At 45.2% G+C, this 23172-nt stretch overlaps 1 protein-coding gene across 12 annotated transcripts in view; it reads right to left on the reverse strand.

The window, feature by feature from the left end:
* Positions 1–4655: 4655 nt before the first annotated feature.
* The window catches only part of SYT16 (synaptotagmin 16), a 105999-nt gene continuing 87482 nt past the window's right edge, over positions 4656–23172 (reverse strand). For all 12 annotated transcript variants that reach the window (XM_088166331.1, XM_088166330.1, XM_088166334.1 and 9 more), the window contains 2 exons: positions 22456–22645; positions 4656–12054 (listed from right to left, as the gene is read on the reverse strand). In XM_088166331.1, coding sequence (XP_088022457.1) covers positions 11741–12054; positions 22456–22645 — 504 coding nt within the window. In that variant the 3' untranslated portion in view covers positions 4656–11740. The remainder of the gene's footprint in view (positions 12055–22455; positions 22646–23172) is intronic.

The following is a 23172-nucleotide window of genomic DNA, read 5'->3' on the forward strand; positions in this document are numbered from 1 at the left end:
AATGCACCCAAAATGTTCTGCATTTGTACCTGAGATGAAATTTCAGATGTGAGGAGCTGCATCCTGGGCTAGGTTTTATCCTTGGCCTGGGCCACTCAGCTGCCTCCAGCAGACACAGACCCTCAAAAGCTTTCCCAGCCATTGGCTTGTCACAGCAAATGAAGATGAGTAGCACCAGTTTCTGGATTCTGTTCATGCCTCCCAGTGGTTGGCCAGCCTCAGAGAGACCAGATGCCTTGGGAGGCTAATCCTGCCTCCATCTAAAATGAAGACCAACTATTTCTCTTTCTATTCTTTCTGTACTAGAATGTTATTTTTCTTCTCTATCCTACAATTCATTGTACAAGAAAATCTGTTGTTATTTTAAATTTTTCTTATTTTTCTTTTACCTTTTTACATGTGAGGAAAGTTTTTTAAAACCTTCTGAAGAAAGCTGGGGAAGATCAGAAAAAACTAATTTCATTTTCCTACATATCTGTGCTCTTTACCCCCTACACTCTCCCTACATCCCCAACCAAATTCCACCATGTCTCCCAGTTCAACCAGAGGCAGCACATGCTGGAGCTGTCACAAGGGAGCAGCTCACCAACCCTTGGCCATCAAACCCACTCCTTTCTGCTTCTCTGGAAATGATCCTCTGCCAGCTGACAAAATTTGTAGAAGCATAACTGTCTTTGAGACAGTTACCCTGCTCTCAAATGTGATTGAAATTGGCCAACCTGTTAAAAAGTGATGGTGGTGGAAGAGAGACTGGCGAGGAGACAGATGGCAGACAGCTCAGCTTTAGCCTCCACTGAGCTGATTGAGAAGTGGGAATGCTTTCACCCTCTCGTGAAAAATGATATCACTCTTTCGCTGAAATTCAAAACTTAGTTTCCTGACATTAAAAATGTGACTTTTCCAAGTGGTCAAAATTAGGATTAAAAAAAAAAAAAAAAAAAAAAAAAAAAGATGTCTTTACAAAACAGCACTTGGTGCTTTGCCAAGGGATGAAGTCATTCTAAAGAATTAAAGTGCAGCTGGAGGAAGGACAGGATAATCAGAACGATAAAACACAGCACAGCCGGAGCCCGGCGGGGCTCACGCGTGCTCGTGCTGAGCAGTGGGGTCCCAGCAGGAGCAGCAAGTGGAGTGACAAGCCCTTGCATTTGCATGGTGGTGTGCTACACCAAGCACACAGAAAACCTGAGATTTTACTACCAAATTTATGGGCAGCCTCGTTTAGGCTGGGCTGACCAAGTGCTGGCACCAAGACTTCTCCCCAGTCGCCTCTCCCCGAGCTCAGTGCCAGCAGCTTCTCCTGGTGTGTGCTGAGCTCACACGGGGTCACAGGCTGGCTGGCTGCAGGAATGAAACAAACCCTGTGCTGGTTAGCCCTGAACCAGCCTGGGAAAAGGCACCTGAGGCTGAGGACACTCCCACAAGGACAGGTGAGGAACAGCAATGCAAGCGTGGTGTTCCCAGCAGTGTCCCAGTCCCCCAGAGCCATCCCCAGCACCCCTTGGCACCGGGGCTGCTGGGCAGGAGCAGGGTGAGCTGGGGGGACAATTGAGGCTGGTTGGTTGGACAGGGAGAATTTTAAGTGTTTTTCAGACAATGCATAGGGTGAGGCAGTGTTAGGATAACCAAGCCAGGAAAATGCTCTCCTGGCACCCACTGAGACCCTGGCAGCAGTGCCCACCTGAGCTCCCAAACCCTGAGTGAATTGCAGACAGTGCCTGGCTCTGCAGATCCCCCTCTGTGCCTGGAGGAGCTGCTGGGGGACTGCTGCAACCCAGGGCAAAGCCCAGCCCACCCTGCAGCCCTGCCAGCCCCTTCAGCTGAGCCTGGTCACCCATGAACATCAGTCCTTAGCAAAACATGTATTTCATCCCCAGTTGACACCAAGGAGGGTGAGTTTTCCCAAACTCCCTAATTTCTCTCTCAGCATCTCCCATTTCTCCACTGTGTTCAAGATGAAGGGCCCTGGGCTGGGTTTTCTGTGTCCTCAGACATGTCTTATCTCAACTGCCTTTGCTGAGGTTTCCAAGCACTGAAGCTACCAACTGTTGCCAGAAAAAGAAACTCTATTTCAGGGCTGGTCCTGGAAAGCCAACCCTGTGGGTGCCAGCAGGGCTGCAGAAATCGTGGTTTCTCAAGTCTCCCTCAAATCTGGCACTGCTATTCTGAGAGGAACAAACTAACCCCAGTTCAAAGTCACCAATCTGGGAATTTTTTTAGCTTCTATCGTTCTCCATCTTAATGTGGGCAGGGATTAAAACTGCAACCTACCAGAAGCAAACCACTCACAAATTCATCATGACCAAAGGCAGATGCAAACAGAAGTAGCCACCAGATACAGACACACCCATTGTTGGCTCAATTTCACCTCTCCAGCTCATCATTTGAGCTCTTACCTTTGTTTCCACCAAGTGGCCACCCCAGCTTCGATGGGGGCATCCCTCTGTGTCCCATACACACTGGAATTCAGCAAGGCTGGTACACAGCAGGGACACTGGTGACACTGACTCCCCGTGCCCTGGTGCAGGTGCCAACACATCACTGGTGTGTGGGAGAAATGCTGAGTGCAGGGCACCACCACAGAGGGAACTGGGGGGCTTGTCCCCAAATTTCTGCCAGGGTTGGATGAGAGAGCAGGGAAGAGCAGATGTCAAAGGCATAGCCAGAACTTTTCCTTCCCCACACAGATTTGGCTGAATGTGTGTGTGCAGAGGGAAGCAGACACATGATGGTGATGCCTTAGGATTTAGCTTTTATGTTTTTCAGATCCTGTACTGCTTTAATGTAAAACTCCAAAACTCCATAGTCTGTCAGCTATTTCTCTCCCATTTTATTCAGACAAAACAACTCCTCTCTAGGCCTGAAACTCAAGGACACCTTATTGTCTCAGGCTCTGAGAGATGCAAACAGTGAATTGTGGGGGCAAACTTGGAGTAAATTACTTCATTACCTGAAACTGTGATTGGAGGATTAACCTCTAGTATGTAAATGGACCAAACTTGTAACTGTATGAAAATCTTGTGACTGTTGTCCCTGTTAGGTGTTACCCCTCAGAGGCTTCTGGCTGCCCAAGGTGTACCTAGTGAAGGCCCTCAATAAATACCCACCTTTGTACTCTTAATTTTGTCTAGCCTCTGTTTCAGGTAGCCACTCCAAGGCATCAGTGGGACATGGGAATCTCTTCAGCCCCCAAAACACCCCAGCCTGCTGCCACAGGGCCCCTGTGTCTGTGTGGATGGACAGGGGGACCAAGGGCAGGGCAGATACTCCCCATTCCTCCCAGTTCTGCATTATGCACCAGGAATCTGCATCCCTGCTCTGAACAAAACACATCCCCCTCTCCTGGATGCATATTCACTCTGTTCTGCCACAGTGAGAACAAAAAGGAAAATATGTTGGGTTTGCATGTCTACATGAGCCATCTGCTTCTATTTTATTGATAAAACCTGTAACAGCAGCATTCTCTATAACAAAATAAGGCTGTTCCTAAGGTGTGGACAGCTGTGTGTGTGCAGGGGTAGTTTCAGCCCAGAATTCTGCAGAAACTGGGTTTAATGCTGACTTTTTTCCAGTCAGATATCATCTAGACATTAGTATTCCTAACGCAGCATATAATTAGCAAGAGGCAATATATTGTATGATCATGCACGTTAGCACTTAAGTAGAATAAAAAATGTTTCATTGTCAACTACATGAAAAGCTAAGAATAAGCCCATACTAGTTTTCCAGTTGAATATCCAAGCATCTTTTCCTTGTATTTTTCATCTTTTTATCACAGTTTTGCACTCCAGATATCTCTTTCAATCACATACCCAGCAAGTGAAACAATGCTCACACCACCCCAGTGGCCTCTCACCAGTCAATACCAATCATTCAGTAACGAGATTCAAGGTACAATTTTCAGTGCAAATCTTTGAACTTTACGAAAGTGAAAAGGACATATGAATTTGTTTCTTATAACCTTCACAGTAAGAAAAGTTCTCCCTTTATAGATTTATTTACCATAAAAATAATTCAACAATCAAAGCAAGCTCCAGAAGCCTTGCTTTTGCACCAACAGAAGTTAGGGATGTGGCATTTTTATTAATTTGTATTGTTATTTTTTAAAGTAAACGATTTATAGATAAATGTTGTGCTTGCCCAAAGAAGTTGTGGATGTTCACCCCTGGAAGTGTTCAAGGCCAGGCTGGATGGGGGTCTGAGGAACTTGGTCTGGTGGGAGGTCGCACATGGCAGGGGTTGGAATGAGACAGTCTTTGAGTCTTCCAACCCAAGATTCTGTGATCTCAGGCTGGGAAAGGGGAGTGAGATCCCCATTGCTCCTGGGGCTCCCTCAGCCACGGGGCTGAATCACTCTGAACACCAACCAGCTCTCTGTGCTGAGCAGAAGAGAAAGGAGAAATATTACATATTCCACTAACACCAGGAGGGAGGTGCAGTAGGAGGCTCACAACAAACCCCAGGAGCGATGTCTGTCCACCCACAAAGCTCCCGAGGGGAACAAATCCCACCTCATGGAGCACAAGGAGAAAACAGGACAAGGACACACCTCAGTGTTCACAGTGTCCAGCTGTGCCCTCAACAGGGAGACAACAAAACCCTGCCAGGGATGGTATATTGCTCCAATATAGAAAGAAGTCAATACACACTAAAAATAACTTATTACATACCGTATATTTAAATCAACAGTCAAATATACATTGAGATGTGCTTCATGCAAATGCCCCGCAGCACTCTGCCATAAAAAACATTTTTATATATACACACACATATAAATGTCACGCAGTATTTAAATGCTAAGTCTACCAAATGATTACTTCATTTACTCTTCTTGACAAACAAAACTCTCTGCTGGGAAAAAGTCAATGAAGTTACAGCTGAGAATACAGCCCAGCAAGACAAAAACCATGGCAATGCCAGCAGAGGAATACAGAAGAGATGTGGTACCAGCTTAATTGGAAAATTTGTGCTTGAGGTGTCACGTAGTGACAAGGGATCAGAGGACAGGCTTTATCCTGAGCACCATGAACATAAAATATTGCCACCAGGCACTGACCTGGCTTGGACCAGACCTATGTAGATATTAATGAGAGGATGGGAGATGCAGTGATGGAGACAGCATGAAGGAAAAACACCTGGAAAGTGTTAACAAGACACAACAGGGGTGAGGACAGCTGGCAAAATTATATGATTTTTTTCCTAGTTGTTAATGAAGAGAGAAATTTGCAATGTTACCCTAAGAGAAATGAAGGGAGATGGAAGTATTGGGCATGATGAAGTACCTTCCCTGGAGGTCACAGCTAATTAAAGGTTGTGGGGCTCAGGAAGAATCCTGCTTTCTTGTGAACCCTGAATCCTTGTTCCTCAACCATGGCTAATATCAACTTTTTGTCTCTTGTTTCTCAGTAAGATCAGCTCACACTGGGAATGACATTAGAGGAGACAAACATCTCCAGGGTATTTGGTGTCTATTTGATGTCCCCCACTTCAGCCAGAGGAAACACAAAAGAGAGGAGGAAACATCCTTAGCTCCTCACACCTGCAGCTGCCAAAGCAGCTGTAATTTCTGTTAAAGCAAAAAAAAAAAAAAACAAACTTGCTTTCCAGTTTCCTTGAGAGATGAGCAAGTAACAGGTCTGAATGGAGTTTCACAGCTCCCATCTGGCTTTTGTGTTTCTTCCTCAACTCTTTCCAACCCCAGCTGACTAATACTCACTGGGGGCAGCCCAGTGACCGTACAGGTTTTGGTGTGTGAGATCACAGACTATCACAGCCTAGCTGCAGTCTTCCTTCTGTTCCAACAGTGATAGCTCAGAGGATTCAGGGGTTTATGCTCCTGTGATAGGCAATACCCAAATCCTATGCAGGTTCACAAATTAAAAACAAAAAAAGTCCCATCACTCGAATTTTGTCTGCCTTCTGCAAGAATTAAGTTTTCCCTGCTCTGGGTATAAAGACCTAACTAGTGGTAGAGTTTTGCTAAGGTTGTTCAGCTTTGCAGAGAGATCTCAAAATTCATCCACCCAGATGAAACTCAGGAGCAGAGGAGAGGGGAAAAAAAAATCTCACCTTCAGTTTTCTGTTTTGGGGGAGCAGCACAGAGAGAGCTCAGCCCAGAGCTCTCCTCTAACCCCTTCATTTGTACAGAGGGTTTGTGTGGAGAGGAGAGGGATTGCAATGCCAAAAGAGATGAATGGCATCTACCAAGGTTTTTTATTCAGGCTGCAGTATTGACCTATATCTGCTTTATAAAGGTGAAAAAACATGGATAGCTGTGTGGGTTGAGCAGGAGCATCTTCCTGCTGCCAGCTGGCAAACAGCTTGGGGATTACAGCATGAGGATTAATAGCCTTTGTCATTTGTAAGTGCAGATGCTAACCTTACTCATATGACAGACTGATCTTCTTTGGATTCTGTGCCTGTTTGCTGTTCCAGAAAGATGACCTTGGGCTGCTGTGAGAGACAAAATATTTACACATTCATTTCTTAGGGCCTGCAGCGTAGGCTGCAGGAAGACACAAGCTCACTCTACACTGAATAAAAAAGCTGTATGCCTTCAGCAGATCTGGAACTCAGGAGTCATGCAGAGAAACTGGGTTTCAGCTCAGGCTCGATGCCACTGCAGCCCGGCTGTGCTGCTTTCTGGAGTAGGCAGTGAGCAAATTCCCAGCTCTACAGCAGCACAGCACACCAAGAGCCTTCTCTGCCACCACCTTCCCACCACTGCTTGGGGTTTTCATTTCTTGCATGACAGCTTGTTAAATCCTCTCCAGATCCCAAATAAACACCCAGACCAGCTCTGTGGAATTATCTTGGATGCCTTTCCAAGCTTTAGGATCTGTCAGCTTCTGGCTGCTTGTATCACAGAAGCAGAGGAGCTCAGAGCCAGCACTGCTTCCTGGGATATGAGAATGTATTTGTTGGGGTATCACATGCTGGAGGGAAAAACCTGCCTCATTCAGAGTGTGAGCTTCTCTACAAACCCTGGCTGCTTTGTTTCTTCCCCTCAAACCATAGCTGCAAACATCACACTTAGCACATTTTAAATGGAAAGAGGATGTTCCTGCATACTAATTCCTGCAGGCTCTGTTGTCCTTTTGCAGAGCAGAATGCCCATGAGAAAAGGAAGAAAGCAAATACAGAACAGGTTGTTTCTGATGTCATTAACTTGGTCCACATTGAGGTGAATCGGTGTCACTATTCTGTAAATATTTAAGTGTCACAGCCCAACCAACAAACTTCGAACTCCACAAGTGGGCAAGAGAGCAGGAAGGCAAGGTCTTGATCAGGAGCATCACGACTTTGAGATGACCCCTCTGGGAGGGGATAATATGATGGAGAGGGCCGTATTCTTTGCTCAGCCTTTCAGTCCACTTTTCGTGCTGAAGGGCAGAAGGCAGCTGAGAGGCAGGGAGATGAAGTGCTGTGATCACACAGATTAAAAATGATGATAAATATGGGAGTGGAAAGCAAGCTCTGCAGGCACGCCAGCTCCAAGGTCACTGCCAGCTCCAGCTAAGGGGAAAATGAACTGCCACCAGAGGAAATGCCTGCTCCTCTGCCAAGCTCCCACCTTCAGCTTTATGCTGGGAAAATGATCAATAGCAGCTGGCAGCCTTTGGATCTGTGCATCCAGGAACTTCTAACGACATCCATGACTGAAGATCAGTCAGCTATGTAAAGCACCAAATAACTCCTCGGGATCTGCAGCTGCTAAAAATACACCCAAGCATTGTCCAGTACCCCGGGAGCTGCACAGCCCACATTGCCCCTGAAGGGAAAGGCAGACAAGGCAGAGCAACAGGAACGAGCAGGCCACAGCAGGGTCCAGCTAATTAAAGACGCTGGCAAAAAGGAAACCCAGACAAATCAAAGGATGTAGAAGATCATCCAGATAAAGCCTTTGCAAATGGGCACTTCAGTGAGCGATTGCTGCGGCTCAGTGGGCTAAAAGGGGAGCTCATTCCTGCGGGCATCACTTGAAGATCACCATTATTATGGGGAGTACAGACACGGTGAGATCACCCTGTTCTGTTGTCGATAAACATTAAAAAAGAAAAAAGAAAATAGCAGCAGAGAGCTCAGCAGGACAGGGGCATGCTGGCTGGGGAGAGAACAAGGAAACTGCAACCAGCTGAACGATGCTGTTCAAGATTCAGAGATCTATCCAGGGCACTTGCCCATAATACTCTGGGACAATGCAGTTAATCCCTTTCCACATTTTCAGGCCTTTTAAAAAAAATAAATAAATAAATAAATTCAAATAAACTATAGGGGGATTAGAAACAGTGGTGTCAAAAGGGAATGAGTTATCTTAGAACACATGAGTGCATTAGGAAATATCCATAATCTAGACCTGTAAGTTCCCAAGCATCCCAGAACCAGGTTATCCATTCCTATCCTGCTCCCTGAAATCCCCATGGTCTTCTCACAGCTCTTCTCCCCACCTGGAGCCCCACAGAGGCAGAGGCAGCATCCACATGGAGAAGCCAGTGGAGCACAGGGGCCATCAGCCTGCCAGTCAAGTGAGAGTCAGGATTCCCAAGGAATAGAAAACTCCCTGGAAATTTAGTCTTGTCAGCCTCTTCCGAAGAGAACAAGGGGTTAAAGCAATGACTAAAAGGGCAGTGGTGTTTACATAAGAAGGACCATGAGCACAAGCCCAGCCTGTATCAATATTAGCAATGACTAATTCAATCTGTCAATGAGAAGAATTACAGGAGCTTTGGAATATGCCAGAGCTGCTGCAAAGCCTCCTTTTCACAGACAGTCAATAATGGAAGGAAAAGTAAACCACAGAAGCAATAAAAATCCCAAAATATAGCTACCAAGCACCTCCAGCACCTTGTTCATCCCAAAATTCCTAAATTTCTCCATTGTTTTAGTAGGAATATAAGGAACCCCACAAATACACTTCTCAAGGCATGGATGTGCCAAGAGTTTTGGCAGTATCTCCAAAAAACCCAATGGCACAGCTCTTGCCCCCTCCTTCCAAAATTTTCTGATAAAATATAAGGGTAAAAGGTGGCAGCAAGGATACAGCAGCCTTCTTCCCTTGAACAGCAAAGTTTTAATACATGCTCAAGTATTAACTTACTCTAAGTAAACCGTTTTCACTTGCTTTCCTCTGACTCCAAAAGCTCTCCAATGAAATTATATATTAAAATTCAATTCCCTTAATGCAATATCTTCAGAAAAGATCTTAATGTGAAAACAGCATGGAAGTCCAAACCCAGTGTGGTTCATTGTTTTTTAAAATTATCTTTTTCATTAGGTTTTTTTTTAATCATGCTGTTATAAATCTGGGCCATCTCCAGTTCACTGCTGAAATGTATTATGAACTTACACTTTTTCTTTAGCTAATCATGAAGCACAGGCAAGACTTTGCAGGTTCAAGAAGCTCTGAAGAGAATCTCAATAAGTTTATTACACACACACACACACATTCCAGGTAATAAAATTAATTATAAACACTTGCATACACATTTTATGCAGTTCAGGACAAAAAAAGATGGAGAGATTGGAAAACAACTGGATCAGCAAATGCACCTTTTGAATTGGGCTGTTTCCTCTACTTTTTTATTTTTCCCCAGGAGAAAAGTGCATGATAAATAAAATCCTGTTCTGCTGATTACCACTCAGATGTTCACTTTTTCTTGCATTGGTAATACAGCAGCTTTAGCAGTGCAGTCAAGAACATATTTATTGGATGAGCTGCATTTGGGTTACACCCTGTTTTGTATTACAAAGGCCCAGTAGTGCAAAGCAGGCGTGCCAGCTTATCTAGACAGTGGAGGAGAGCCCTCCTGCATAGGATATCCACCAGTCTCCCTGGAAAAATGATGCTCTGACAGGTGATAAGAAGATACAAGAGTGTGGTCTGTAGAATAACTTGTATCACCTGTACCAGAAGTGCTTCCCTGTGCAGATTATTCTGTCTGCCTCCTGAGGACAGACAGAGCCTCTGTGTGACACCCAGTGATAACCTGTGAGTGCCACAGCACTGCCCTCAGGGCCTGTCTAGCCTGGGTGTGATGAAAACCAGCACCAAGGACCAATTTTGGTCAAACAGCCAGTGCCAAAATTTGCATTAGTTAGATTTGCACAGCACCGTTGAAGAGAAGGAAGTGGCTGGTGGTGCAGGAGGAGGCAGAATTTGGTGCCAGGTCTCTGTAAATGGCAAAAACAAACCATGAAGTGATTCAGTACACACAAACCTCTTCAGCAAAATATTTCCTGTGTCTTGCTGTCATCAGCAGGAATGGAGGAAAGACAGTCCTCTCCTAGAGAGTGTGGAGAATGGGAGATTGGGCAGCTGATAGCATTTGGAGATCTCAGCACCTCACTGGCTAATTCCACTGAGGATGAACATCCTCCTTTGTGTCACACACAGCTCTGCAACAACAACCACTTAGGCAAGCAGCAGACTGAGACATATCCTCTATCCATCATCTCCATGACTTCAGCTTACAGAGACAGGAAAAGAGATTAAAATGGAAAAGGACAATGTAGTCTGAAAAGCAACCACGTGACAGTGTCATCACCTCATCCAGCAAGGCTGCTCCTTGCATTGCTTTCAGTTGGAGGCAGGAAGCACAATTCTTTTCTCCAGGGCTAGTTCAGCAGAGCCAGTAACCTCTCTGGATCCTATTCCTGGCCTGCAAGAGAGCTCCTTCCCAAGGTTAGGTGACATGGTCTGGCATCCTCTACTGCTCAGCATGCCAAAACCAGTCCCCTTCCATATCCCAAGGAGTTACTACAGGATAGCCCAGGAGATTTGAAGAAGAGCCCTCAGAAAACTGAGTAGAGCTTTGCTGAATCACAGAAAAAACACGGGTCTGAAGCCCTCTCCTGTAATGCTCACAGAAATGCTTTTCTGAATGAACTTCACTTCTAAAAATCACATTAACACATGGGCAAAATGATGCAGAAAAGAGTGATTCAGGCACAAAGGTGGCTGTGCAGTTTCTTCTGGTCTTTTTTTGGTATTTGTGATGACAGAAGCCATAACTTCAAGTAAACATCTAAACATGCATTGTATAATGCAATATAGAGCAGATGCTTGTTATCTCTTGTGCAAATCTATGTCAATGCAGGCTAACAGGTGCACAGGGTGCCTAATTAAAAATACCAGTAGTATTTAGTCCTTATATCAATTGTTAATACAGGAGAACAGTAGTAATGTTTAGGCACTTAAAAGTTGACAGAGAATTCAAGAGTGCTTTCTCATGCTGCCTGAAAAATACATCATCCAGTTTACAGTGGTATCAAATGCTTATTTCTAGGACTTAGAAACACGATAATAAAAGGGAGAGGATGTGATCTGCATGCAGGTTAGCTTTTCTGTGAGCTATCTGCGTGGCAAGAATATTTGCAAACTTCATTAATATAAATAAGGGAAGAGAGGGAAATAAGAGTCCACCCCAGAAGAAAACAGCATCACATCAGAATCAGTCCGTGGCGATTAAGCCTATGGAAAAATGAGCAAGACAATGACCAAGGAAAGGGTTTTGCAGGTATTCCCACTGCTTCTCACGAGGGTTAGGTGGATGTAGAAAACGCAGGGCAAGCTGGAAAGGCAAGAACTAAAATTGCTTCCCAAGCCTCGCCACCTTTGACACCCACAGCTGCTGACGCTGAGCGGGCAGGTCAAGCTGTGTGCCCAGAGATGTTTTCTGCTGGCAGAGAACAAGGCGAGACAGCCCTTGGTCCCAGGACCTGCAGGCTGCCCTGGCCACCACTAGGACTCCAGCAGGGTGTGCCACCTGCAGACCTGTGTCCCCTGGGAGTCCTTCATCTCCTGCCAGTGGCTCTGCTCCTCCTCCCCGCTGCTGCTGTGGCCCATGGAGATCCAGCCCACCATCTCCTTGCGCTTCATGCTGCGCCTGTTGTAGATGGAGATCAGCAGGGTGACATCAGACAGCTGGAAGAGGGCGACCTGGAAGATGAAAGTTTCCTTGTAGACAGGGTTGGGCTGTCCCCGGCGGATGGAGGTCTTGCAGCGAGACATCTCCTGGCCCACGGAGTTGCGCAGGCAGAGCTTCCCGTAGGTATCTAAGACAAAAAAAAAGAGGGAGTGGCATGTTTGGTGCGGGTGACAGGCTAAAATGAAAGTCCCAGGCAGACAAAAACCAGCCCAAAAACTGTCCAAGTAGAGCAGTTTAGTCTGCAGTGAATAACAGAGGAGGGCTGGATGGCGCTCCTTGGTAAAACCCATGGGATGAGAAGAAGATGAAAGCACATCTTGGATTTTTCTCATATTCAGCTGGGGAGAAAAGAAAACTGATGCATGTGTCAGCCTCACTCTCATGGAAAGAACAGGATATCAGGTATCCAGTCCTAGCAAACCTAAGACTAACCAAAATTATGAGTATCTCTACAGATTCTTCACTTCAAACAGTGTCTCCACCTTCCCTTCCTCTCCCTCACAATCAAGCTTCATTGGGGCTGCCTTACCCAGGCTTCCCTTGGCTGCCCTTGCCTCTCCACCACTCTCTATGATCTGTTGTTTGAGATATCAAAAAATAAGGGTCTTGAAAAGGAGGGGGAAAAAATCCTGCATAAACAGTGAAAATATCTGATCTCCAATTATAGTTTCATATTTTTTCCAAATTCTAGGTTTTTTGCCTTGTGGACTCAATGTCAATTTTATTTACAATTTAAGTCCATACAAGGAGTCCATACAAGGAGTAAACATGCTTAGCAAATATAAGGAAGGGATGGTCCAACTTAATGCCCCTGTAAATCTAGACTTGAAATTCCTACTGCCTCCTGTATTAATCAGCTCTCCTCTGTTACGAGGTTGCTAATAGTGTGGTGTCAGAGCTCCCAGTGCTCCACAGACCCAGCTCAGTGTAAGTTTTCACCTTGCTCTGCACATGACAGTGACAGATTGCTTGGCTAGACAAGTCCTCTGCTAACCCCTCCGTAATCTGTGCCTGGGTTCCTGCAAGTGAGTATTATTTCAGAGTGTGCTGAAGATGGGAAATAAATAACAAGCCTCCATCTCTTGTCTGCAGCATTTCTATCCTCTTCTGTTCCCGTTTGATGTGCTATTTTACGCACTTATCTACTGAGCAACACAAGGTGTGAAATTGCACTTCAGGTGTGAAAACACTTCCATGTCTCCAAAGCAGGGCTCCCCGCTCCTCTCAAACTGTTCCACTGAAAAAGCTGTCAGGAGGCTGACAGTCAAGGAGCAAATTGTGAGCCTGCACAGCTGTACAGATATCAAGTTACTGCGGGGAAAGTTCAGCCCAGTCATTAGCTGGAGGTGCCAGCTTGGCTCCCAGCGTAACTCTGGGGATGAAGAGGATCTTGCCAGCAAAAACCAACTTGTCACACAGAAAGGCAAAGCTTTGATTCAATTTCCTGATTGTGTCTGGGAAGGAAAAAAACCACTTTATTGAAAGGTGGACTAATTTCCACCTTAATATTCAGTGTGGAGGGACTGAAATCTGTAACAACTTCAGACCCATCAGGGACACAAAGCCAAGAGAGGACCCTGTGCTCCAGCTTGACTCAATGTGAAACCAGACACAACTCCTACAGTATTTGTAGGGATGTCACTGTGCTTGGCACTGACAAGCCACAATGTGCACTGAAGCATTCCTCATGTGTAAGTCCTGGCTGCTGGTCTAGACTGCAGGGAACTCCCTGAAAATAAAGATAAGTAGGGGGTTTATGAATTTTTTTTCCTTTTTTTTTTTCCTGAGAAGGGCATTTCAAAATTTTGGAAGAACTCCACCAGGCTGATTTTTAAATATGAACAAGCAGGTAGTTAGTACAATTCTCTGTTTGAAGTTCAAAATTTTTCTTTCTTTTCACAACCAACCCAACATTACCTCCCCCCTATGCTACTTTAGGGAAAAGCCCCCCTAAGAGGCCTGTGTCTCTTTTTCTAAGAAGACAGGGAAAGCACTGAGGTCTAGATTTAACCTCAGTATACCTTGCTGTCATCCTTCTTTCTGACTTTCACCAGTACTGGCAGCTCAGGTGGGATTCATCACGCCTAACTGCAGGCACATTCATCTGGACAGCGCCCCAAGGAGTCAACCAATTCATAATCAGAAAAGCAGATGCCATAATTCAGCAGTGATCAGGCAGACAGTGATGCCATTACAGATGATTTAGGTGTGAACACTAAAGCAAGACCCACAGCTAAAGCACCTCATAGGATACTGTTTCAGCAAGTCCCAGTTAATTTTGCAGGCAGTGAATGGATAAGTGTCTTATAATCATAAACTCTGGGATGTCACATCCCTGACTGAGGCCTCAACTTTTGCAAGTGAGGGATAACACAGCTGGCTTTGAGGAAAAATGAGCAGCACACCACCAATGAGTTCAAGTCAGAAAAGTTGGGTTTTTCTTTAATAGACCTCATATTTCTACATAATTGTGCACCAAGACCCTCTCTGTTCAGTACCAAGGTGGGTGGAGATTCTGCATGCAGCACCTGGATCAGGCTGGAAGGAGACTGTGCTCAAGGCAGAGCTAATACCAGGAGCCCTATTCACCCCCAAGAAAACACAGGCACAAAACCAGAGCAAGTGACAACTAAATCAGGCTGCTCATTCTCCTCAAGTTTATTCCACTGGGTGCATTTTACCAGCCAAAAGAATCAAGCTTGCCTGAACAGAAATAAAAGAGTAGGTGTGGATCATATATTTAGCATCTGAAATTTGCTTTGCAGAGTTGGTACATACGAGGCTGAGCTGTTATTCTGCTTCACTAACTAAATTCTAAGATCGTAGTTTTTCCTTCCTGCATTGTGCTCTTTGCAGCATCTTTTTAGGTTTCTCATCAGAAAACACAGCTTTTCTTGTGATCCAGTCTGGTTCTCTGGGGTGGAAAGCTCTCCCCTCCTGTTGACTTTGCCAAAGAAAATCCAACCCCAGTTTCACAGTGAAATTAGTGGAGCTACAGCAAGGATGAACTTGATGATTTACTGAGGAATGTATGTGTAAGAGCATCTATTCATTATGAAGGCAAACATTTTCCATCTAATTACATGCTCAGGTTCAGTAATGGCCTCATTACCGTGGTGTCTCAGCACTCTGTGCTCTTCAGAGTGTTTACTTTTGTGCCACCTCCATCAAACACAAAAGGAAAAGAGATTAGAGCTGACATTCTTTAAAATGCCTAAGTGCTCACCTTCTGCTTAGGCACCCATCTCACTGACATGAGGAAGAGTGAGACCTCTTAATATCTGGGAGTGTCTGAGACTGCAGCTTGCCCACGGTTACACAGAAGTCTGTGAAGATTCAAGAACAAAGTCTAATTTTGCCAAGACCAATTTTAGCACAGCATCTACCAGGCTCTCCTCTCCATACAGGTTTTTGAACAGAAGTTCTCTGCAGATCATTTTTACTCTGAACTCATCTTGCCTCTCTGGTATGAGTGGACTGGACAATGTTCATGTATACATAAAATATCAACATCTCTGCATTAAATGGCAGGATGAAAAGCACTGAATCAAGGAATGCTGTGAGAAGCCAGACACATTTTGGGCTAGCGCTGCATCTTCTTACTCCAGAGGGTTGGGCAAAGCTCTCGTCGTGCAGATTGCTCTGTCTCCATCAACCATCAAACACCTCTCGAGAGTTCATCTGCAAAGCCAATCAGTTTTTCCAGGATTCTTCTAATGACCCATTTCTGTCATGATTCTTCTGAGGGAACTAACTGATAATGACAACTCAGGGGAATAATCAACTGTAATTTATGCGTTCCTGTTTTTGGAGCAGGGACCAGAGCCTGCGTTCTGCTTTCACTTGCACTGAGCACCACCATTATTAGCAAAGCTGACCCGTGACCAAGAGCACTGCAAACACAAAAGCATCCAACCCCCTGCCTGAATTTATATTTAGAAAGGAAGTAAACAACCAAAGACTCCTGACCCCTCACGTCTGTGGACTGCAGGGTTCCGCACAGCGCCGCGCGGACTTTCCCGCCCGCGCTCCAGGCAGGCTAGCTCATTTCCAAAAGCAGGATAACCATGTCAGCATGCTGCAATCCACACTAATAACAGCCGCAGCAGAAGAAAGCCTTGGGCCTGGAGCTTAATTTCCCCCAGCTGGCAAGCCCACGCTCCCAGCCTACATAATAAACGGCAGCGCCGCGTGGCAAAGCAGCCCCAGAGCTCGGCTCTTTGCTGCTCTGTGCAGGCAGCTCAACGTGGGGGCTCAGTTTGAGGCCCAGAAGACCATTAGTCCTGGCTTTGCCTCCCCTTTCAAGCAGCAGTAGGGCAGAACACTGAACATTCACACTCTGAACTGGGCTCACTGCAGCTGGATCAGGAAAATAGCTGGGAGGAGAATTAGACCTAAGCTTTTGATTCCAACTCCAATACCATGAAAGTCTGGATTAAGGCAGTTTATGGCTTACTGTATAAATCATACAAGAGCTGGGAGCTGCCTACTACATTGCTGAAAAGCCAACTTTGCTTTCCCTGTTCCACCACGCCTCTTCTCAGGTTCCCTCTCCTGGGGCTGGAGCTCTCTCACAAGGGAGAGGCTGGGATCTGGCAACCTTCACAACATGTGAGTCATCAGAGAACAGACCAGCAGCGCCTTCAGTTTGAAATGCAGCAGAAAAGAATGCTGGCTGCTCCCTGGAAGCACAGTTTGGCCTGAGGAGAGGGAATTGCTGGCATCAGTGACATGCAAGAGGGGCAGGAGATGAAGGCTCCCTGGAAGCACCTGCACAGGTCTCTGAGGAAGGAAAACTCCTCCTGGAGCACCTTGGAACTCAGTTCTTCCGTGATCCTCCTCTGCTGCCTCAACAGCCCATGTCCACTCCATTTCACAGCACCAGCCCTCTCCTGGGACACATGTCAGGCTGCAGAGCCAGTTCAACATCTGCCTGCCCTCCCCAGCCCTGAGGAGGTGCAGCTTCAGAGCACAGACACCTCTCCAGATGCACAGCGTGACTCTCCTCTATAATAGGGGCAGTTCTACCCTTTTCCACATTAGTGCATTGCTGCTGCCTCAGAGAGGGGCTTGGAGCTTTACCAGAGGAAGCAGGGATGCACAGTGAGCAGATCAGGAAGCAGGGATCCACACCTTCCCAGCAGCAGGAGGAGCACGATGTGAGGATGCTTAAGCCTGGCTTTTGTCACCTGCAGCAGCATTGCCCACGGGCATGGCTTGGTTACACAGCCTGTGATCAGATCTCCTGCTCCGTAGTGCCACTGCAGATTCACACTAAACATTCAGCTCCAGCTGAAGTTTTGGAATTAGGATTGTTCCACTCTGGTAGAAAAGACTTTTTTCTTCTGCTTGTTTTGGGAGGGGAAGAATTTTCTTGTTCACAGCTATGGGGCAGGGAGAGCATCTCCATCCGTGCACTTCAAATGCAGTCCTTTGATTCAGAGAAAACTTCATTTCTGTACCCAGCAACTGTATCATGGACTATGCTTTTCACAGACCTTTTAGAAACCTAAAGCTGTGGAAAACATTACTGGATAACCACTCACTATCCCTGGATGTCTAATTATTATGGAATATCCCCCGCAAAAATCTCACAGTCACTCCTTGAATATCCATTTTTCACTTGTTTTGACTGTGACACTGGTTCTCCTAAGCCTACTCAGTCCCAGGTCCCACATGTGGTGGGAAGAGCTGTACCCAGCCAGCCCATCCACCCAACAGCACCTAACAGCACCACACACAGCAGTAAGTCCATGACAATACAGCATATGCTGGTTCTCTCACAAATACTCTTGAATCTCCAGTGATTTGTGACTCAGGAGCTTCCTCAGTCAGAGGCTTTGTATTTAAAAATCCTTTGTGGAAATTTCTCTGTGAATTTCCCCTGTGCTGCACAGAACTGAAGCAAGCTTCCAGCATCCATGACATTCTGCAGTGAGGAATTTGACAGCGTAGGTGAAGAGCTGTCTCCTCTTCAGAACCTCCCTGCTCCCTCCTCGCTTCCTTTTACCATCCTTTAGTTTCCTATCAGGAGAAGACAGCGAATGATTGTTGTCAATTCACTTTCTCAATGACACTTAGAGACCTCTGTGAGTCCTCCCCCATCTCCCTTTGTTGTAGTACCCTTTGTGTAGGAGGCATAGTCTATTCAGCTACAGCTCACTGGAAGCTGTTCCCATTCCCCTGATTGTCTCCAGCTCTCCTCACCACATCTTTTCAGTTCTGCCATATTCTGTTTGAACAGAGGAAGACAACTGTACACGGTGCTCATTACACCAGCGACTGTGTATTTACAATCAAATACCAATTTTCTATTTTGTCCACCTTAAATCTGGGGGGTTTTTTCACTACTATTGGTGACCCTTGAGTTGACATTTTCCTGCAGTTATTTACCATAAGCCTAATAATTCACTCCTAAGTGGCTCCGGGTCCATCCAGATCACATTTGAATTCCACATGTGTCCCCATGCAATACCTTACACTCATCCACACTTCCAGTTCACTGCCCACCTGCTCATTACTGAGACATCCTCCTGGGGCTCCTTGCATCTGGCCTCATCTTTTCCACCCAGAATAAAGCTTCCTTAGCTGTTCTTATTATAAGCTTACTTCAGCTATATTCATGGATGGGCAACAAGAAGGTGCAGAAGGAGAGGTGCTTTTCTACAGTCTTGTCACTAACTGGCAAGCACTCAGCAGCAAGAAGCTTCCCAGCACATCCACTGCTCTGTTATCCAGTGTCTGGAGGACTGAATCCATCTCAGCTTGACCTGGCACAGATCCCTCCTCTATTACTGATGACATGAGAACATGAATCACAAAGCTTTAGGAGCTCAAGCCAGTTCCCTGTTCAGAGCAAGATATGCAGGTTAAAAGTTAATTTCTTTTATTCAGCTTTCTGGCCTGCTTTGAAGTAATTAAAGGAATTAACCTGTGCCTTTGTTCTCCAGGAACATAACAGGGATTATAACTTTTCTTTCCTCAAAAATAAGCTGATAAAATAAAATCCACTAATGGCTTTCAAGCACTCTGATCCCAGAGCAAATAGGATCCTAATTTAAAGATCCTAATTTTGCTATGGGAACATTTTCTATACTTACTGGCATTGTTACCTGTGGCTCAGATGTTTGTTTTCAGACAAGTCTTTACTTCAAGAATTTCTCCTGTTCCCCATAGAAATCCCGATAGCTTCTTCTCTCCCCTCCTGTCTTTTCCAGCACCAGTGCTATTGTATTTGTTTAATGGGGTTAATATGCTGCTGGTATAATAATGATCATGCACGGATGCAATTATTATGTGTGATTAATTCTGCAGCTGCTGAAAAGCTTGGAGGACTTTTCTTAGGCAAGGGAATAACTTCACAATAGTTCTTCTCACATTGCATTACACACAGACATAAACCCCAACAGAAATGCAGAGGGGAACAGAAGGAAGGCTGGATTAGAGGAGGCAGAGCTGCGCCCAGCAGAGCAGCTGATGAAGGTTTAGCATCACATGGGCAGACACATTTCTGTGCTTTGTGCTTCTGCACTGACTAGCTCAAATGATTCCTGGTCCATCACTGTGATCCCAAGGTATTACTTCAGTGCACATAGTATGTAACTGGTTATAAATTTTTAAAGACATTTCTGCTAGTGGTGTAGGCTTCTCTTGTTACTTTTTTCTTTTAATAATAAACACCCTTTAAACGAACACGCTGCATTTTGTTCTAAGAAAATACAAGACCACAGACCAAAATATGAACTCCTACAAAATGCTAGCACAGGTTAATGATTTTTACAAGAAGAAAGGACAATGAGGTACACAGCACAAGTCATTAGCACTAAAATACCAACAGTGTCCACATCTGACAAAACTGTAGATGCTTTTCTGCACAAGGCTTTTTGGCACACCCAGATAATTTACAGTCCAGTGCTGGAGCCATGCTCTTGAGTGCTCTTAAGTGCTCTGAGTGATAATGGATCTATTTGTGTGATCAGGGATTGTAAGCTTAGGCCTATAACCCAGCATGTTCCCCAGAACAATACCTGGACACTTATCCTTGACCAAACTACTCTTAAATCCCACATATGTGACCTGGAGACACTGCCTGCACGATTTAAGTTTCCCAGCTGTTTTCTAGTCCATTTATTACCCACCTAAGCACCCATGACTTTGACATTTACCTCAGTTTAAAGGTTTAAGCGAAGGAGAAAATGTGCCCAGGAAACACTGAGACATGCACCATCTCCCTTTTCTTCTCTAGAAAGCCACTTGTTTCAGCCTCTTCAGTCTTTAACACATAAAATCACCAGTGCTCCAGCCCAGTTCCTTCTTCTGCACACAGGGAAATCCCTGTGCAAGGACGCCAAGAAGGCAGCACACATGATGTGGGTCTACAGGTGGCAGAGAAGAGGGTCAAGGTGGGCAGAAAGCACAGCTGGAGACTTTGCTGTTGTGCAAAACTCCTCTGGCATTCCTAAAAGCTGGCAGGATCCCATATGGGTCATGTATAGGGTCTGTGTATCCAGGGCTGGGAATGGGGAGGGATTCTGCTCCTTGGCTTCTCTCAGTCTGACTATAAATGGCTGCCCTGAATAGCAGTTTAGGCCCGGCATTTAAGTGCTCCACAGTGCTATTATATCCAAAATTTCCCTCATACTTTAAAGAAATCATCCCTCTGAGCCTGGAACAACAGAACCTCAAATAGCACCTATTTAAGAAAACACAAGGGCTCTTTGCTCACCCTCCAGAAAGGGGCTCAGCAGTTTTAGCTTTCACCTTGTGAAGGATTTATTGAGCATCTCATTCAGCCAGCAGCATGTTTCAGACTGCTCTGCAGTGCCTGAGGGGTTATCAGTGAAATGCTACTCCAGCACCGAGACAAGGGCTGGTTTCCTTCCTTCTTTTTAATTTCTTTCGGTTTCTGCTTCACGGGGTTTTCTTTTTCTCACCGCACTACTGGGGGCTTTACAGGCACAGAAGAACAATTCAGAAGGCAGAAGCAACAATGTGACTTGGAACAAAAGAAGTAGATTTTCACAGGTTCAGAGTTTGCCTATGATAATTTATGGATTTCTGTGTTTCACCTAAAAGTTGATCTAGCACTGAGAAACATTAGTCTGACACTAGTCTGTATCATCTGGGTACAGAAAGGATAAAATTTCATTTACAGAAAAAAGGAGTGGGCATTACAGATACCTGAAAATTAATTTGGATCTATATTGCGACTACTTTAATTTGATTTCTGAGAGTAAAACTTTAGGATGTATCTACTCTGCAGCATATATAAACAGGAGAGCTTTCCTGCTGGAGCATGGTTGCCTTAGTCTACCTCTGTTTTAAAGTACTAAAAAAAGATCCCAACTTAAAACCTTTTATTAAAATATGTACATGCAAACAAGAACATGCCTTTAAGTAATCCGTGTCACAGCTAACAAAAGACATGAGGGCTGCACAGGCTGGGGTCAGGTGTTTTACTGCTGCACAGACTTGCCCTTAATTCTCCAGGGACTGACTGATAGACTGTTTCTGTGGTTTAGTGGAAAACCTGAGTTTTCACATCCATGTACTGAAATATTTCATAAATATTTTCCTAGATCTGAACCAAAGAGCGGAGCATCTTGCAAAAGCAATTTTAGTGTTTTGCAGCTCAAGACACTCTGTCAGATCCAGAGAAGGCAAGGAACTGTCAAAGGTTTACCTGCTTTGACAAGCAGGCACACATCACAGAAAGCAAACACACCAACAAACAAAAAGGTTGTTTCACATTGCCATCAGCTGCTGGTTTCAGACAGGAGGCAAAAGGACAGCAGGAGATGAATGAAGCTGTTCAACCCCTGAATGAGGCAACCCAGCAGCAATCAGGTGGCTGTGACTCCATCTCTATCACAGACATTACCTGCACCATCCTCCTCAAGGACTTACTGCAGCTCAGGCACCAACTAAACCTACTTTAAGGAAATTTCCATTTTTTTCCTTTTGGACTGGAGGAAGTGAACTCAGCTGTTGAAACAACTTTCAAATCTCCTTTCTGCAGCAGATTTCCTTGTGCAGCAGTGGAGAATTCACAGCAGGAGGGTCCCCAAAGGGCCCAGAGCACCAGGTGACCCAGCAGCACAGCAAGGGGACTAAACCAAGTGTAGCCATGGGAAACACTTAATGGCACCAGGCAGGGCCTCTGTGGGTCATATGGCAATATTTAAACACTTGGAAAGTGCTTCTTGCTTTTTTTTTTTAATGGATCTGTTGGGAATTACTCTGTGCTTTGGGTACAGCAGGACTTTTGCCATATTCAGATATTGTGAAGGTATGAGCAATAAAGCAGACATCAGGTCTTACTGTCCCATCAGCTGAGCCTTCATATGACTCCCTCCAATTCCCCTGTAATATTTATCAGCACATGGATCCAAAATAACACTTAATTTTCAATCAGGTGCTCTGCAAGGAAACCCAGCTCAGAAACGCTGTAGTTGAGTACCTTGAGGAAGAAAATAAAAAAGCAACTTTTGGCTCACCGGCGCTATTTAATAGCAAGGCAAGTACTTACCAGGCGGCCTATTAACTGCAAGGTTTCGGAAATGACTGCCTTTGATCATCTCCACTGCCAGCCTCCCTGTAGTGGCATTGTATGACAGTCCCACGAGCAGCTCTGGCACCCCTCCATGCGACAGGGACTGTGTTGAGGAAGCGCTATCACTGTGAGAGATTGCTGACAGACTCAGCTGAGAATCTGCACTCTGCAGGGAAAGAGCACTGAGAGAATCATCAGGACATTCACCACCCCTCCCCCCCTTAATTTATATCTTTTGGCCTTGTGTAGCAAGATTCTCTCTTAAGAAATTACAATAACTGAGAATTAATTATGCTGGGGCACCAGAAGAATCAGAGCGTCACTTTTACAAAAACACATCTCTGAACTTTCTCTTTAAAGATGAGAAACTCTGAGTAAAGTGTTATCACGAGTGTAAATCAAAGCTTGTGAGATAAGCAAACATCCTACTACACTAATACTCTGTACATCTCCTTGATAATGGCTTTTGGATGGAATACACTTTTCAGTTTGGCAGTTTTTGGCCATGTACCGTGCATTTTCTTACTTTCTCTCTTTGCTACCACGACACTTTCACTATTCTACACATCACCTGGAATAGGATATTTTATTCATTTCACGTGCACAACCTCTCTCCGAGATTTTTGCAGACAATGAGTCATGACAGAGCTCATCTCCACAAATTGATTGGCATAGCCAGAGCTGGATATAACT

The sequence above is a fragment of the Sturnus vulgaris genome, chromosome 6, assembly GCF_052056855.1.
Source record: "Sturnus vulgaris isolate bStuVul1 chromosome 6, bStuVul1.hap1, whole genome shotgun sequence".
NCBI classification, from domain to species: domain Eukaryota; kingdom Metazoa; phylum Chordata; class Aves; order Passeriformes; family Sturnidae; genus Sturnus; species Sturnus vulgaris.